Below are 16,313 nucleotides of genomic sequence, written 5' to 3' on the forward strand. Positions count from 1 at the left end.
TTAAAACTAATCTCAAAGAATAATTAACGGGAATGCAGTGAACTCACCTCAAACAACAATAATTAATGGGAGATCGGTCCAATTCTTTTTCATTTGTTTTCGGATAAGAATTGATGCAGCATTCAACTAACCTAAAAAAATAATTAATGAAAAATCGAAAACTGAATGCAAATACATTGAACTAATCTCAATAATAATTAATGAGAAATTGGAAACTGGATGCAAATACACTGAACTAATATCAAATAATAATAATAATTAACGAAAAATCGGAAACTAGATACAATTGTCATTGAACTAACCTAAAAGAATAATAATTAATGGAAAATCAGAAATTGGATCCAACTACATTGAAGTAAAACAATTAATGCAAATTCTTCAAATTTGCTTCTAAAACTCGGAATTTTGCAGAAATCCAACTCTATGTGGAAGCAAATTCAGTCGCATCACGTGTCTAGCCGCATCCTTGTTCGCAAACCCAATGAAATTTCAAAGTAGTTAGATGTTGTGGTAGATTAAAAACTTTTTCCAGAAATGCCAATGTAATTTCAACCGAGAAAATGCCAATGAAATTAGAAGACTTTCCTGTTTAAACTTTAAACTTATTATTATTATTAGAGTTCGTCTACCCCGAGGAGGACGATATCCAATACCGTTGGATCCGAGATCCAACGGTACGAAAATAAAAAACAAAAAGGTTTTTGTTTTTGATTTTCGGACCGTTGGATCTCGAATCCAACGGTATCGGCACACTCATCCCTATAGGGATATCCTCGGGGTAGCCCAAATCTTATTATTATTAACCCATGTTTTTAAACACTATAAAACCAATATAAACTTATTAGGCTCCGCCTTCCCTTCTTCACACACTCTGGTAGTAAACATGGCAGAAGAAATCACAGAGAAAATTACAGTAGTAGAGGAAGAAACCATGGACTTACAAACATCAGAAGCCAATAACGGTGAAGCCCAGAAAAGGGCAAGAGACGAAGTGGAAGAAGAAGAAGTGAATGGAAAAGAAGTAGAGAATGATGCAAAGAAACAAAAGGTTGAAGAAGAAGGAGAGAAGGAAGTAAGTTTGGGGCCAAAGAAGTTTGGGTCATCAGTTGAGATGTTTAATTACTTTTTCAAGTTTGTTCATTATTGGCCAATGAACTTTGACATCAACAAGGTACCATCTTTTTCATCTTATTTGGAAATCGTGTTATTTTCTTTGAAATTCTTATATGTTAAGTTTATATGAATCAGAAAGTTTAAAAATGCAGGCATTGCATGATTGTCAATAATCTCATGTACTTTTTTTTCGATAATTTTTAATATGAGGCCAGGGCGTTTATCGATAATTTAGAATTTAGATATAGAATTGGGTTTGCTTCTGGAATTTTACTTCCAAATACTTTCACTGACGTTCACATAAAAAAAATTGATTAACTTTTGATGCTTTGCATTGGAAATATCTTTGTAGTTGAAACTGGGCGTTTGTATTGTAACTTGCATGCTACATCATTGTTTTTAGTTTCCTTTCGGAGAGGAACTCACAGTGTCCTCCATTAGTTGCGACCTTTGTTACATGTTTGGCATTGGAGCTTCCTTATAGGAGCAAAGCGGCATTGAAAATATATTCTATTCATTGATTTTCATCTAACATTTAGAATGCTGTACTTATGGCTACTTTTTGAAGAAAATCAAAAGTTTGACGTCACCGATTATAAATAGAGATAGATAACATGACAAGATTTTTATAATTAGGAATACTTTATCCAGTCATGCTAGTTTGTTGTTGCCATTCTGAATTAAGATATTGTTATATATCTTTGGTATGTCTCAATTTTACTGTTATTTTCTGCAGTATGAGTACATGATTTTGCTGGACTTGCTGAGGAAAGGGCACCCAGAGCCAGACAAGAAGATTGGTGCAGGAATTAGCGGTTTCCAAATTCGTGTCCATCCAATGTGGAAAAGTAGGTGCTTCTTCATCATCAGGGAAGATGAAACTGTGGATGATTTCAGCTACAGGAAGTGTATTGATTGCATACTGCCATTGCCTGAAGAAATGAGAGTAAATTCAGATGCCAATAAGGCCCTGGGAGGCCCTGGGGGAAGAGGAGGCGGCCATGGAGGAAGAGGTGGCGGTGGAAGAAGAGGTGGACGTGGACGTGGACGAGGAAGAGGCTCTAGAAACTAATTAGAATCTCAGTGGAGCGTGGGTTCTTGATTTACTCGGAACTTGAAAGGAATCTAGACGTTAGATCATTTCGAGTGGAATTTTTGTTTTTGTCAAATGTCTTCCAAAGTTAAAGTTTTATATTATTCTTACGTTTAGACATTTTAATTGTGGTTGTTCTTTTCAGTTTTGTTCCAAGTGTGCAACCTCTATGAATGGAAGTTTTTATTTTTAAAATTTTTTATTGAGTCAGAATTTTGCAATCTGTATTTTTTGAGTTTTGATAAACTCCAGGATGTGGGAGCAGTGATAGTGCTATGAAACAGCACATAGTGCCTCTCATTGTTTATTTCTTTTTCTTTTTCTGGATGCCGTGATTCGTTTGGGTATTTGTATCACCTTTACACTTGCTTTGCTTGAGAGCCTCACCAATCTCGAGTTCATCCCCCTCTGATCGATCAAGATTGTGGAAATTTTGAAAAGTAAGATTGTGGTACCACCAGAGTTGGCGAAATTGAGTTTGCTACAAATGTTAGATATATCTAAAAACAATCTTTCAGGTAGTTTGGTTACAGTTGGTGAGCTCGATTCTTTAATCGAGGCAAATGTTTCGTTTAATCTATTCAGGGGTTCTGTACCAGGATCTTTGTTGAAGTTGCTGAGCTCCTCTCCCTCTTCGTTCGTGGGTAACCCAGGTCTTTGTGTCCCTTGTCAGTCAGGAATGGTAATCTCGATACCCAGTTATTTACACACTGAATTTCTATCATCAACCTCCCTGTTTGGTTGGCTGCATTCAGCTACAAATGCAGATATTAGTAGAGAATTTTAATCAGTGTTTGCTCCAAATTAGCATGTAGGCCAAAACCCCTTCCAGCGCCTAGATTGACAGTGGTATTGATTTTAGCACTTTTTCAGGTTCGTACTTACTCAGAATGGGTAATAGACGGGGATTATGATTGGCCTCCAGCATGCTGCTTGTGTCAGGCCACGCTTGAAGATGGGAGTGACTCTCACACTACTCGATTGGGTTGCTTGCGTATGTTACTCATTCTCCATATATTCGTTGCTTGTTTAACTTGCAAGGTCTTTTAAGTTTTAACTCTTCTTTTTCCCTTTCTCCCGTTTCTTTCAGATGTCATACACACAAGTTGCTTGGTGTCCCATATTAAGAGTTATCCTCAGAACACTGCGCCAGCAGGTTTTGTATGCCCTGCATGTTCCACCTCAGTGAGATCCATATCCCTTTTGAAGAATCGTGCATGGTTTGATCCTTGCTCAAGTTGACCTTATCTTTTCCTTTATTACGAGTCTCTGGTATATTAGTACATATATTTGTTTTAATTGCGGAAGTTGTGAAGCACTAGCAGAGAGTAACTAGTAAAAGGTTTGTGTTGAGCACATTGTGGCATTTATTGTTTGTATATATTCTCTTTTATCTAAAATGATCTTGATATCTTCCAGAGTGGCCAATTTCATTCATCTATGGGCCTCAAATAGTATACTAGGGTTTTTAGGTAAATTCATTTAACCCTTGGAAATAGCATTAGCCATTTGGTGACAGGGTGATATGAGTTGGTACCAAAAAAATTATCTTGTAGTTACTGAACCACATTATTTTAAGTTGGACTACTAAGTACGTCTGGTAATGTTGGTTTTATTGTCTACTGAATCACAAGTAACTTGGGCTGGTTCCTCTGTCATAATTCACTGAACTTGGACAAGTCAAAGTTTCATATCGTGCTCTTGCTCTTCTTCTACCACCTTTAGTGACATTTTTTGTGGAATGTTTTAGCGAATTTTCCTAATCTCTTATTTGGTACAGATATGGCCTCCTAAAAGCATTAAAGATTCGGGATCCAGTCTTCACTCAAAACTGAAGGAAACTATTATGCAGGTGAGTTATGAAGCAAACTGTTTTTTCTTGGCTATACGCCTATTACTATACCCTATCCATGCAAATTCTCAAATTGACCGGTACAATAAAAAAAAAAGGAGAGAGAGAGAGAGATGATTATGCATTTAGATTCTTATTACATGTTTCTACTTGTGAAGATTATGATTTGATTCATTCCTTCTGATTGTCTGTAGACGGGATTGGAGAAAAACTTGTTTGGAAGTCATCCCGTTTCACTGCCAGCAGCAGAGTACCATGGTCCTCCTGCTTTTGCTTCAGATCCACTTGTGCATCTATCTGCCAATGGAGGCAGAGAGAAAAGTAGTTCAGATCCATCAACTGCTACTGGAATAGGACCTCCGGAGATTTCAGTTACAGACATTGTAGAGATAGATGGTCCAAATGCAAGGGGAAATTAAATTATGTCCGATAATGGGCCCAACTTCAGTTACAGACATTGCTTTCAGAGTTCGTAATGGTAAGGCGAGGCATAGCTCAAAAGATAACCAGAGCAAGACTAAGAAGGCTACATCAGATATGGAGCCTTCATCCCTTTCGTTATATCAACCACATTCACCGCGACTCCAAGAAGCTAGTGTTTTTGGGAGTGCCTCTATTGACAATACTATATCAGAAGATTAGCGATCAGAGTTTGCACAACGAGAGTCTTAATGAAAGGAATGTTGGTGATATTGTGAAAAGACTGTACAAATGCCAAAACACTGATGACTCTCGCGATTGGATCAAATACATGGTCATGCCATTGGCAACCAACTTGGGAATAACATTTGTATCGGGAAGAATGGGCTTTGAAAAGCTTTCTGGGGAAATACATGGGAATAACACTAGGAGCTGTGGGAATGAACAAACTATGGGGCTTTAGTCTGTCCTAGAGAGGGAACATGAAGATGATCATGTTGACTAACTAGGTGCACCTCTAGCAATAACATTGTTGCTAGTGATAGGGTGGAATCTTGGGGCCTACAAGTCGTCGTTTGGGGTGTAATTTCTCTTTTAGAAGAGCTTTACGGTATTGGGTAGTGCTATAAGAGGTCATAGGAGGTATCTAGTCCGCTTGTGCACTGGTTGCATATTGTAAGTTGTAAGTGAGCTTCTCTAACACTTTACACTTGTACCACATTGGGCAACCAATTGAATAAAATTTATTTATCCAAAAAAAAAAAAAAGGTGAAGAGGAATATATTTTATCTTAACACTTAAACAAACTCAAAATTGTTAGGGCATTTATAAGTTTTGGATTATGCTAATTTTTTAAATATGATCTTCTAATTATTCTAAACATTGTCACAAACAATCAAAAAAATCAAAAAATTCTAAACTTGCTAAGTATAGTTAACAATTTACAAAATTTAGCTAATTGTAGACCATTCATTTTCACCATTTGTGATACTATTTGTTAAGTTTAAAAATTTTGGATTTTTTTTATTATTTGTGGCAATATTTATAATAGTTAGAAAATCGTATCTACAAAAAATTAGTCTAATCCAAAACTTATAAATGTCATAAGGATTTTGAGTTTGTTTACGTGTTAAGATAAGTAGAGAATCGCGTGAAAAATCAGACTTGGCTTTAGAAAAACGCAGAGTCCATAAGCCCGGTGGGTCTGTGAAAAGAAGGTCAAAAGCTCCATAGCAAACATCAAATCACCTTGGGCCCTTGTTTACTTTCTGGCTTTCCGCAGCTTAGGCTTGGCCCTTTTCATTTTCTTTTTCCGTTTTTGACTTTTTCATAATAAATAAAAATTGAGATTCCCACTCCCACTTATAATGAAACCCTAATCATCAATTTCTGAAATAAAATTTCTAATCATCAATCATTTATGATCAAGCTTATTAAGCATTTTAGTTCTTTTGGAATAAAATACCCTAATTCTTTCAATATTCTTCAATTACTCCTCCAAACTCCTCTATCAGGAACCATTCCTGGAGAAAGAGAGAGATAATTAGCCAACTACTTTGTATTAACTCGCAAGATAAGCTGGCTTGTGAAAACTTGCCTCCCAGGGAATGTCACTGGATTGCTCTCAGGACCTGTATTTTCGACACTTGGGTTTGAAGTCTATCTTACAGAAGTAATCTCAAGTTCTCAACAGATAGGAATCATAGGATGGTATGGGTGACAAATAACCCAATTCATTATCAAACAATTTAACTTTACTTTATATATATAGATCAAATAAACCACATGTTTGATCCATTTATAGGTTAACAGAAATACAAGGGGCGTAATCTTGGCAAAAGTGTAGCACCAGAAGCTATACATAAATACCATTGCTATCTACCTAAGACTACCAACGGCTATCCAAGTTCTTTAACTTACAACGAGAACAACGATATACTACAAACCAGAATCAACAGTTTCAAGACCAAAATTTATCCTTGCTTTTCTCTGTCCAAATAGATCTCATGGCAGTCTCTAGCATATGCTTCTAGCAACCCATTGTAGCGCGAGTACCTTTCGGTTGTAGAGAGCTTCCATGATGGGATATAAATTATGGAGAACAAGACAAACAACATCATTTGAATTTCCTTAAGATCTGAGAAAGCTGGCAATAATTTCTTCAAGCGCGATCATCACTGACATGATTTGGAACCTCATTTTGACTGTCTAGTGGCATGTATTGTGCCATTATAGCTCTGATCTCCGAATCCATGTAGGACTGATAAAACAAAAGAGGTCATCAACAATCATGGACCAACACAAGTACTTCATATTCCTAAGGGAAAATCTGATTAATCTATGCCAGAGTTGCTAAATTAAAAAATATTAGCTAATGAAATATCACATGGATTTCCCCAAGGGATTTTCATTATGATATTCAAAGAAGGTCCAGTTTTAATATCATTTCCAAAAAAGCTTTTGATGGAAACAATTCAAACACTGAGAGAAAGAATGAACCAAACTTACTCGCAATCTGTATTTGTAAATAAGATATCCTCCGCCTGCGGCCATAGCCAAGCCTATCAAAATGACCCAAATAGCTGTCCACGCAGTCTTCCCCTCACTAGCTTTCTTACCTGTATTATATGACAATGAGGATGAGATGGAGTGTATGAGAGCAAACACATTCACAGATTGGAATAGAACACTTACTGATGCAAGTGTCCTGGTCCTTGATGTACAAGAGGTCACCTCCACAAGAACAATCATAACTGCCCCACGTATCTTTGCAGCTGCATTCAGGGCACTGACAAGCTTTCTTTTCTTTGCATTCATCGATATCTTTTCGGGACCAACAAATAAGAAGATGAGAAAAAAGAATATGATCTGTAAGCATGCTAATTAATATAATAATTTTCAGGTGTGGTGAGGTCTATCTTGATCTTAATAATGGTTGCCTAATGTGGTTGTGCCCGTGCTAAAGTTCTCTTGCCATAGAATTTTAGGCTGGTCTTGCGAACCATTAAAGTGTGTTGAATCCTACAAAAGTACAAACCAGATGGTTCTCAAAGTCATCAACCGTCTGGACTTCATAAACCATTCCTACTTTAATCAGTTTCGCTTGATGAACTGCACCTAACACCGAAATATTGTGCACAATTGTGCCAGCAAGTTCAAAGATTTTCGAAAAATCCGCCATACTTTCTGACTCTAAATAAATAAATATCCAACCATGACTATCAACATATATGTAATGTTACACAGTAGTTCCCAAATAATTTAAAAGGAGATAATAACAGTGAACGCTGATTATAAAAATAGATCAATTGTCACACAGTATCTTAAATTTCTTAGTTATTTTCTTCATGACTTACTATTCTTCAATAACAAAAGCATGAAGGAGATTCTTTAAAGCAACATTTCTTACCTATACAACTTTTTTCACCATCACCCTTGAATCCTGAAGGACACTTGCATTTACTGCCCCCAGCTTCCTGTTAGCAGAAAATATGAGATGCTATCAGCCTGGTATCAGTAAAAGGAAGAACAATTAAAAGGATGACTGAGAGAGTACCAACCACGCAAGCAGAAAAGGTTTGACCATCTCGAGTTTCGTGCCAGCATCCCCCATTATTTATCTTGCATCGTCCAGGTCCGCTTGCTGCAAGAACATAATTGCTTTTAGAGATAAGTATAGGCTTATAGGGACTGTTACTTGGGTTTTTAGCTTTCTTATGCTTCCCAGTTGTACCAAAGTGATTACCTAATTTCACAAGCAGAAAACAAATACATCATGGAACATTTCTGTAACTTCATTAGCAGAAGGCAAATGCTATGAACTAAATCATCGAAAATAATCTCCTGGGGTTATCAGTTACATGTAAGTTGTGTAAGTTTATTACGTGGATTTTATGTTTTACCTTTTTTTAAAATATATCTATGTCATTGAAAAACACTTGTTTGTAGAACAGCCGTTTCGATGTGTCTAAATGTAACATTACCAGACAATTTGAGAAGACAGTGCCCACATAAGTCGAGTCTGAAACTCGTGTTTAACACATGGACCCAATTTTAGAATAGCTGGTACTGGAGTAGTTTAAGTACAAGATCTTTTTCTCTTTCATTATTTTGATAAATACAGGACCCTTTCAAACCCAACCAAAAGGAGAAGGTCAACACTGAAGAGGAAGTCCAAGTTGATGTTTGTTTCAAATCTCATTAAAAAGCGATAGAGAATGAAATGAGTAGGTTGGGCACTTTGTCTTATCTTGCCTTCCCCAGCATCTTGCTGATCCAAATGATAAACCAGAGGCCTAACGCATGTTCAGGCTATGGGGGTTGCCCTCAGAAATACGTGCTAGGTTCCAAGGTAAGATAGTGATTAACAGGGTTATCAGTATCACCAATTAACTTGTAACTTGATAAAACGTATTGAAAAGGTTTTTTTTTTTAAGGCGGTAAGATTTTGTTTTACAAATTTAAAAGATGAATTTCTAGAAAGCATTCAATTTATCTGCATTTCAGGAACAGCCAAAGGGTTTCTATTGAGTAACTAAGGAAGCATATGAAATTCACCTTCACATTTGTTGTATCCATCTCCCTTAAACTGCACGCCTTCAACCAGGGGACACTCGCATACCCTTCCACGGAATGTATCCTAAGTAGTAAATGTAACTGTGAAATGCAGATAGAAACAAATATAACCATTTTAAGCTAATGGATTATTATTTATATTTTATACCTTGCAAGCAGTGAAATTTGACACCTTATCCTTCCAACAACCACCATTATTATCCAGGCATTCATTGGTCTCTATATCTGCAAGAAAAGCCATGCTCAGTACCCCTTTATGTTTCAAAAATTGTGCAAAACTAACGATCAATGGTCACTTGTTTAGGGACGTCGGGGTGGCAAAAGATGCTCACCATCACTCAGACAAACAGCTGGCTCAGTAGTTTCCTCAAACCCAGAACATATAGCCTTCAAAACGGCACTTTTCGCTAACTTACCTGCAATTAGTACTTTAGAGGTGAGAAATCGGATCAAAAGACAAAAACGGAAGCTAAAAGAAACAGAAAAAATAACAAACATGCAACACATGAATGCATCACAGAGATTTCAATTAAGAAGGCTAACCTCGATATTGTCGATTGTTGACAACAAGGGTAGGCAGTATTGTAACATCACCTCGGGTCCCTTTTCCAACCTACACAAAAGTACTCTCATTATCAGTATATATATTACATAAGTGGAACTAATAATTTCAAGTTTGAAGGAGTGCACATGGTGGTCAAGGTATTAGGAACTAACGCGAAAACATATATAAGATGTCTAAAGCAAGTGTCGAGAGCAAATAGTAATTCCAAAAAAAAATCTACCTGAGCCTCTTGCTCTTCTTTCAGAACAGGATTGTCAGAGTCAGCATTTGAATCTCCCATACACTTCTCAATCTTCTTATTGTCAAGTCCTGTCAAGAGGCAAGATATGCATCTCAGCATTCATAGTTGAATTCTTCTAATAAAGAACGAAAACAAACACATAAAGAAACCTACCAAGAGATTTGATAACACCATCAGCGCATTCTTTATTGTATTTCTTCTCCTTCATGGGACATCTTATCTGAAAATCAGTTACATAGTCCCACCAGATCCAAGACTTTTTTGCCTCTTTTGCCACTTTATGAACACATAGTTGTCTTAAGTTTTCCACGACAACATCTTTCCCTTCATAACCATGAGTAAAATCTTGTTCTGGATCAGGTGCACAATATCTTCCGCGGTGTATGCATTGTGACTTGCACTGTTTGCTTATAGTAAACGCCTGAGGGCAATACCAAGTTATATAATGGGGTGTAAATTGTGTATAGCCACCTTTCTCAAGTATTTGTGCTGCACCTTTAAAGTCTTTCACAAAGTTTATCAACATGTCACATTTGGGACCGCATTCATCATTACTATTAGTCCACAACTCATACTCCACACGATCATCCGGATGCGGAACAGCTTCTCTCCAATCAAGATTCACACTAACCATATCCCCACTACTAACTGCTTTCTTCAATTTCTCACCGAATTCTTTAGTAACAAGTGCAGATGGTATAGTTATGTTCTCGATATACTTAGCGGCCGACGCACCATCTTCTTGAGGCGAATCCATAGTTATCAACGGCTCTTCAACGTTATCCGCAACAAGCAAAGCCGAAGCTCCCGCATTCTGTGCATTCCATACTTTTAATGCGAAAAAGCAATCTGAAACAAGTATACACCATTCCAATCCATAAAATTGTTCTACTTCTTCTAATACAACTGTTTCCGAATTATTACTACAAAACTATAAATGATCAATTAACTTATGTAAATAATCTATAAAATTCCCAATAAAAATAATTAGCCCAATAACAATAATGAATCAAAAGTTTGAAACTTTGGGTACCTCCACGATCAACCAAGACGAAATTAGGAAGCCCACCAGATTTAGTTTTGAATGAAACACCGAAATCTTCGAAATTTTTACAACCTTTTTGATTCTCTTTGGGAAACAGAACAGTACCAGCCATGCTTCCACCATATTGAGGAATACCAAAGTTTCCAATTGCACTATCATGTGTTCCTTTAATACTATCTGGTGATGTTACTGTTAAACTGTTCTTTTCCACCACGAATCTCGATGTTGATATTGATATTGAGGATATACAAATAAATAGTAATATCACAAACGCTACTGATTTCTCCATCTCGTTTTTGAGGTTGGATAAAAAATTTGGATGGATTGAGTGAGTGGGAGTTTTCACGACATGGCTCGTATCTCGATGCAACACTTGTGTTTTTTGAGCTGCGAATTGAAGGGGGGAGGGGGTTGGACCGAATAAAAAGTAACAGACCGACGTGTTTAATGGGTTCCGCGTGTTTTAACTTATTTTACTTTGCATCTCGCTTTTGTTCTTTGGTCAACTTGGTGGTGTTGTTTAATTTTGTTTGGTAGACTAAGTTACGAGTTCAATTCTAGTAGTGTCGACTGTCCAATTTGTTTGAGTGTTTGAGACAAATGTTGTCCAGAAATACCAACATAAGTTGAAGAGAAAATTAGACCATTCCTAATGGTGGTGGTTTTGGGGGGTTTGTGACTATATAGCCACCTGTTTTTGTTGAAAAGGGTTGTTCAATAGAGGTGAAAAATTTGTGACTATTTTCCCAAGTAAAAAATCAGGTGAAATCTTTAATCAAGATATTAGTTGAGTTGTGAATTTTGGACGGATGTTGGATTCCTCTGTGTGTATTTTTTGATTTTCCGTTTTTTTTTAACTTCAGACAAAATACCGGACGGGATGTTACATTCCGTCTCAATCAAAATGCCTCTAGACGGAATCCAACATCCGGTCCGAAATTATTTTTCACCTTTGCATTGACGGTGAAAAACTTGAAAAATACTACCTACGTGGTAGTGGCAGTGATAAGAGGGGAAATAAATCCACCTGTATTGGAAATGCTCTTAAATTGTAATTTTTTCACAATCTCAAAAATCACATTCGTGTCATTTGTTTTTGGGGTAAATTCCTGATTCGGCCATGATAATGTCATTTTGTTTCTAATCCGGCCATTGTTAGCAACTCAGTGCAAAAAATTGCTGACATTACCCCACTTGTTGCTGACAAAATCCGCCGAGTTGCAATTTGTAATCGAATTGGAAACACATTAACATTATCATGGCCAAATCATGAATTTATCCTTGTTTTTGTCCAAATTCGTACAGTATTTCGCTTTCGTTTATCCTTTTAGAAGTTATTGCGGGCCTATCCAATTTATGATGGCTTATCTTTTGGAGTCCAGATTGCCAAAAACAATGGAGATATGTTTTGGGGCGTGAAACATGTGATCAATGCTAATGGTTGTGTGTTAAAATAGCTTATCAGTATTGCATTCTTCGAGACAGATTGTCAGTCGCACCAGACGGCATAGTCAATCTCTGAGTAGAATTTCATTCTCAGACACTTAACATGATCAAGTTAACTGAAGAAAAAACCAGGTCCCCTACTGTGTTAACAATAAATAAGTGAAACTACAAACAAAAGCAAAGAATAATTGGAACTGTCTTCACAACCGTTACTGTACATGAAATTTGATTGTTATCTTTACATTCTTTATACTCCAATAATGATTAACTACTTACATTTATCCCCAGTTAGTCATGTAAAGTACTGGAAGTCTACCTTTCTTCACGCTCTTCATCTCCAAGGAAGAATTCAATAGTTAAGGATTTCAGACACCTACACAATTGTAATTGATTTCTGATTTGCCAAACTTATGATGCTGTACTCATGCTCTCCAAAGCAACTGCGCTGCGCTCAACATGCTTCAGAAGAACCACGTATAATTTGTTCCTCAATCTCTGACATGTTTCTATGTCTTCATCCTCTGACATGGAGTCCTCTTTGCAACCATCCTTTGGCAAACTACCCTCTTTGCTCATGATCGCATCCAACCAATTGTCAACTCTCTTGATCCGGCACATCACACCAGCAATCTCGCTATCAGATTCAGTAGAAATAGTATTGCTCATGATTCCATCTAAAAACTCTTCAACATAAATCAAAAAACGTTTCCTACATTCACATTGCAAAGCATTGTCCAAGTCACTGGACACGCACAAACTGCTTCCCTTCGCCCAATCACCCGCACTATCCTTCACTGTTGCCAGTCCAAACTGGATCTCACAAATCTTTCTCTCCTTAAAAACAGTGCCTACACCCTTTGGTTTAAATAATCTACCTCGGGGAACCAAACTCTTAGAAATAGTTTCTTCTGAGTCACTGGTTGACTTAAAAGGATCAGCTGATTGGGAAAGATCAGATGTTAAGGCTGCTTTGATCCATGAAGCTGCACATTTTTTCCTTTCCACTGTGAGCTTCAGAGCTTCCTTGATTGATCCTGGACTAATTGCATCATTATCAGCTTTCATTGGGCTGATCTTTGCTAATGATTGTGTTATCAATCTGGCCTGTACTAAATCTTCATGGAGATCTAATAACCCGTCAACCATTAACTGTGGATCATTGTCCTTGGTGGACTGGAGTTCCGAGTATGTGCTGAGAAGGCAAATTAAAAATAGGTATTAAGTGACATGTATGGTAGATAAATCATAAATTCAGCAGCAATCTCATAGATGTCCCACTCTGATACAACCACAGAGCTACATAGACATAGAATACAACCTTATTTTCCAATTTGGGGATGATATAATCCAACGAATGTCATACACCAACTCGAGGCAATTAGTTGATGTTATCGAATTTACTCTTGCATACTTGCACTCGTTGGAATCTATGTTGATTTTATCCTGACTTCTTCATACATCTCAAACGGGTAAACACCTTAGTATTACTTCTATTTTGATTTTTGACCAACAATATTTTGCTTGAGTTTTCTTGTATGCCAAGCGATACATTTGGTTACAACAACAAGATGGCAAAAAAAGAACGTAAAACTGTAAAGGAACTAACAAATCAGATTGAGTAACAAATTAGAACAAATGTGTGTACTATCACCAACCTCAAGCATTGTATCAATTTCTCAACAGCGCACGCCTCTTGCAAAGCCTCTACTGCTGCAGCTAGAGCTGCATCCCTGTGCTGCAACACCTCCTGCAAAATTACCAAAACAATACTCATTACAGTACTCTCCTTGACAAGCAAAATGAATTGTACAAGTCATATCAGTAATGACTTGAACAGATATAGCAGATATATCACCTTCCCAAGTTTCACCAAGTTTGATGGCAGTGAACCCCAAGAAACCGCAGTTTCTGCCCATTTTCTATCACTAATTGGTATCGATGGCAACACTGGCCTAAAGATCCCTTGCTTTTCCTTCGGTATACCAATTCTTTGCTTAACAGAACTACTGATTACTTCTGAACCTCGACTCGTTTTTCTTTTTATAGTTGATTTGCAACTGGAATGGTCATCAGAACCGTCACATCGACGAGAGAAATATGGAGAAACCTGATAATACAGAAAATGATGCGTTGAGATAAGGTGTTTACAGGTAAGATATGTTGAAATACCAAACGATGACTCTGGATGCAATAGAAAGACAGCTGAAAAAAACAAACCTTGTGTTTAACAAGAGACATAAACTCATATATGGAAGGTACAATGGAAAGTAAGAATACTCACCGAAGCACTACGGGAACGAACAAGGGATCTTGTTTCAAGCGCGGCAACTGGGCGACCGGACCTTTCCTTGAGACCCGCTCTTGCCCCTTCCCAACTCCTTCTCACAGATTTAGGCTTTACAAAGCAGGGTGTATTTAGATTCTCCAGGTCACTGTCTTCATCAATGCAACTTATGCTGATACAGGTAAGCTCCTTGAGAACATCTGAAGATTCATTCTCCGAAGGCTGATGGATAGGAGACACTGGTGTTGAGCAAAATCGCAAATCTTTTACATCCCCTGGGACACTCCGATGGGTTCTAGAAGCACTCAAAGAACGAGGCTTCTCCTTGGGCCTCTTCTCCAATTTGGAGTCAGGATCAGATAACGACAGACCAATCAAATCCTTTGTAAAGCCAAGATCTTCTGGAGTTCCAACACACGGATGTTTCCCACCAGGAACAAGTTTTACACCTCTAAGAATAGGAACCGGTTGTGCCGACTCCAATTTCTGTACATGAACATACTGCCCAAGCTGCAACTCATTATTAAAAATCATCTCATCACATTCATGAGGAAGCGACACATACATTGCGTGAGACAAATCCGAAACTTTCAAATAAAAGCCACGGTTTGGCCAAAGACCGCCTTCTTCCATTACCGGTACAATGCTTCTTACCTGCAATAGAGGTGATCTTCGTTCCACCGTCACATTTTCATCTGAATCATTCATGTCTTCTAATAATTTAACTAAAACTCCAGGGTTCAATGACGCCATTACAAACTTTTACAATTTGTGTCAACGTGTTTACAAAAAAATCTATAAATTTTGATTATAATCTATCTTTGAGATAAGCTGTACAGAGATATCAATATAATGTCTATTTAGAATTCTTTGACTGTGAAACTTCTAGAGAAAAGCAATTTCCAGTCTGGGAAACAGCTAAAATCTCTTGCATTTTTATCTTAATCGTGTTGTTTGAACCCATTGGTTTGGAGTCAAAATTGAGAGTGAGAAAAGAAAGAAAGATTACCTGGAAACTCGTTTGACTTGATTGAAACAGGTCTAATTTGGGAAACACTGCAACGGAAGAAGGGGAGAAACTCCATGTATGTCCACCTAAGCAGCAAATGTACTGGTTCATATTCATGGATGATTGAGACCGCGGAAAAAAGTGTGCTTCTTTGGATAAAAAGAAGAGCAGAGTTAATCCACATGATTATAGAATCTGGAGAGAAAATCCACATAGAACATTATTGTTCCAAAAACAATAAAAAAGGTTTTTCTCCTGGTAATGGCTGGGCTATATATAGGAAACAAACTTAATTGAACGCAGTTATTGTTTCAGGGCTAGAATCTTCCATTGTTGTTCCTTATAAATGCAAAAGGAGTACCCAATCGTTAAATGATGTGGTTGCAATGGTTTTAAAAATTGTTATGTAGCTTGGTAATTTGTAACCCACTGAAAACATGCATGCAGTATTCAGTGTTGTTTGAGGAGGTTCTTGGTGACGTTCGGTCACAAGCTATAGGCAACAAGCAGCTCATAAGTGTTGAGGTCCGAAACTATTAAATAGAGAAACGTGGAGAGAGAGAGACGGTCGGTTAAAACCAGTTTCCTATTTTCGGAGGTTTTGTGTTAGAGTAACAAAGTGAGAGATTACTGGCTTGAGAGTTCTTGAAAGAGAAAGAGTGGGAGAAGA

General features: G+C 37.4%; 4 protein-coding genes across 5 annotated transcripts; 2 read left to right on the plus strand and 2 right to left on the minus strand.

The window, feature by feature from the left end:
* The first annotated feature begins 628 nt into the window (after positions 1–628).
* On the plus strand, positions 629–2,513 carry LOC147520856 (protein EMBRYO DEFECTIVE 514-like). Its single transcript, XM_086592366.1, has 2 exons — positions 629–1,171; positions 1,850–2,513. The coding sequence occupies exons 1-2, from the start codon at positions 884–886 to the stop codon at positions 2,183–2,185; spliced, it is 624 nt and encodes a 207-aa protein (XP_086448492.1). The 5' UTR covers positions 629–883; the 3' UTR covers positions 2,186–2,513.
* A 42-nt stretch (positions 2,514–2,555) lies between these two features.
* On the plus strand, positions 2,556–5,245 carry LOC147520857 (uncharacterized). The gene is made up of 6 exons (XM_086592367.1): positions 2,556–2,695; positions 2,792–2,888; positions 3,080–3,200; positions 3,297–3,391; positions 3,987–4,058; positions 4,253–5,245. Coding segments are annotated over exons 1-6 (612 nt in total). The 5' UTR covers positions 2,556–2,693; the 3' UTR covers positions 4,478–5,245.
* A 969-nt stretch (positions 5,246–6,214) lies between these two features.
* On the minus strand, positions 6,215–11,419 carry LOC147520858 (vacuolar-sorting receptor 3-like). Its single transcript, XM_086592368.1, has 12 exons — positions 10,893–11,419; positions 10,013–10,708; positions 9,839–9,927; positions 9,597–9,666; positions 9,386–9,469; positions 9,202–9,278; positions 9,036–9,117; positions 8,039–8,121; positions 7,888–7,954; positions 7,173–7,301; positions 6,987–7,096; positions 6,215–6,738 (listed from the first exon to the last, which is right to left on the minus strand). Exons 1-12 carry the CDS (start codon positions 11,191–11,193, stop codon positions 6,640–6,642), a joined length of 1,887 nt encoding a protein of 628 aa, XP_086448494.1. The 5' UTR covers positions 11,194–11,419; the 3' UTR covers positions 6,215–6,639.
* A 1,105-nt stretch (positions 11,420–12,524) lies between these two features.
* On the minus strand, positions 12,525–15,776 carry LOC147520859 (protein CORTICAL MICROTUBULE DISORDERING 2-like). Of its 2 annotated transcripts, none has more exons than XM_086592370.1 (5): positions 15,644–15,776; positions 14,632–15,144; positions 14,206–14,457; positions 14,006–14,097; positions 12,525–13,542 (listed from the first exon to the last, which is right to left on the minus strand). In XM_086592370.1, exons 1-5 carry the CDS (start codon positions 15,758–15,760, stop codon positions 12,759–12,761), a joined length of 1,758 nt encoding a protein of 585 aa, XP_086448496.1. In that variant the 5' UTR covers positions 15,761–15,776; the 3' UTR covers positions 12,525–12,758. The 2 variants fall into 2 exon arrangements, with proteins under 2 accessions (XP_086448496.1, XP_086448495.1); XM_086592369.1 differs by having other exon boundaries at positions 14,632–15,288.
* Positions 15,777–16,313: the final 537 nt, after the last annotated feature.

Source organism: Coptis chinensis, chromosome 2 (genome assembly GCF_015680905.1).
Source record: "Coptis chinensis isolate HL-2020 chromosome 2, ASM1568090v1, whole genome shotgun sequence".
NCBI classification, from domain to species: domain Eukaryota; kingdom Viridiplantae; phylum Streptophyta; class Magnoliopsida; order Ranunculales; family Ranunculaceae; genus Coptis; species Coptis chinensis.

What these genes read in the sequence shown, in the direction of transcription:
- LOC147520856 (XM_086592366.1), top strand. Translation starts at nt 884, where the DNA reads ATGGCAGAAGAAATCACAGAGAAAATTACAGTAGTAGAGGAAGAAACC. An exon ending in TGAACTTTGACATCAACAAG is followed by an intron (nt 1,172 to 1,849) that starts GTACCATCTTTT and finishes TATTTTCTGCAG; the next exon opens with TATGAGTACATGATTTTGCT.
- LOC147520857 (XM_086592367.1), top strand. An exon ending in TCCCTTGTCAGTCAGGAATG is followed by an intron (nt 2,889 to 3,079) that starts GTAATCTCGATA and finishes GCACTTTTTCAG; the next exon opens with GTTCGTACTTACTCAGAATG. An exon ending in GCCCTGCATGTTCCACCTCA is followed by an intron (nt 3,392 to 3,986) that starts GTGAGATCCATA and finishes TATTTGGTACAG; the next exon opens with ATATGGCCTCCTAAAAGCAT.
- LOC147520858 (XM_086592368.1), bottom strand. Translation starts at nt 11,193, where the DNA reads ATGGAGAAATCAGTAGCGTTTGTGATATTACTATTTATTTGTATATCC. An exon ending in CAACAATCGACAATATCGAG is followed by an intron (nt 9,470 to 9,596) that starts GTTAGCCTTCTT and finishes TACTAATTGCAG; the next exon opens with GTAAGTTAGCGAAAAGTGCC. An exon ending in AGCTGTTTGTCTGAGTGATG is followed by an intron (nt 9,279 to 9,385) that starts GTGAGCATCTTT and finishes CTTTTCTTGCAG; the next exon opens with ATATAGAGACCAATGAATGC.
- LOC147520859 (XM_086592369.1), bottom strand. Translation starts at nt 15,760, where the DNA reads ATGAATATGAACCAGTACATTTGCTGCTTAGGTGGACATACATGGAGT. An exon ending in TTCGTTCCCGTAGTGCTTCG is followed by an intron (nt 14,458 to 14,631) that starts GTGAGTATTCTT and finishes CTGTATTATCAG; the next exon opens with GTTTCTCCATATTTCTCTCG. An exon ending in ACTTGGTGAAACTTGGGAAG is followed by an intron (nt 14,098 to 14,205) that starts GTGATATATCTG and finishes GTAATTTTGCAG; the next exon opens with GAGGTGTTGCAGCACAGGGA.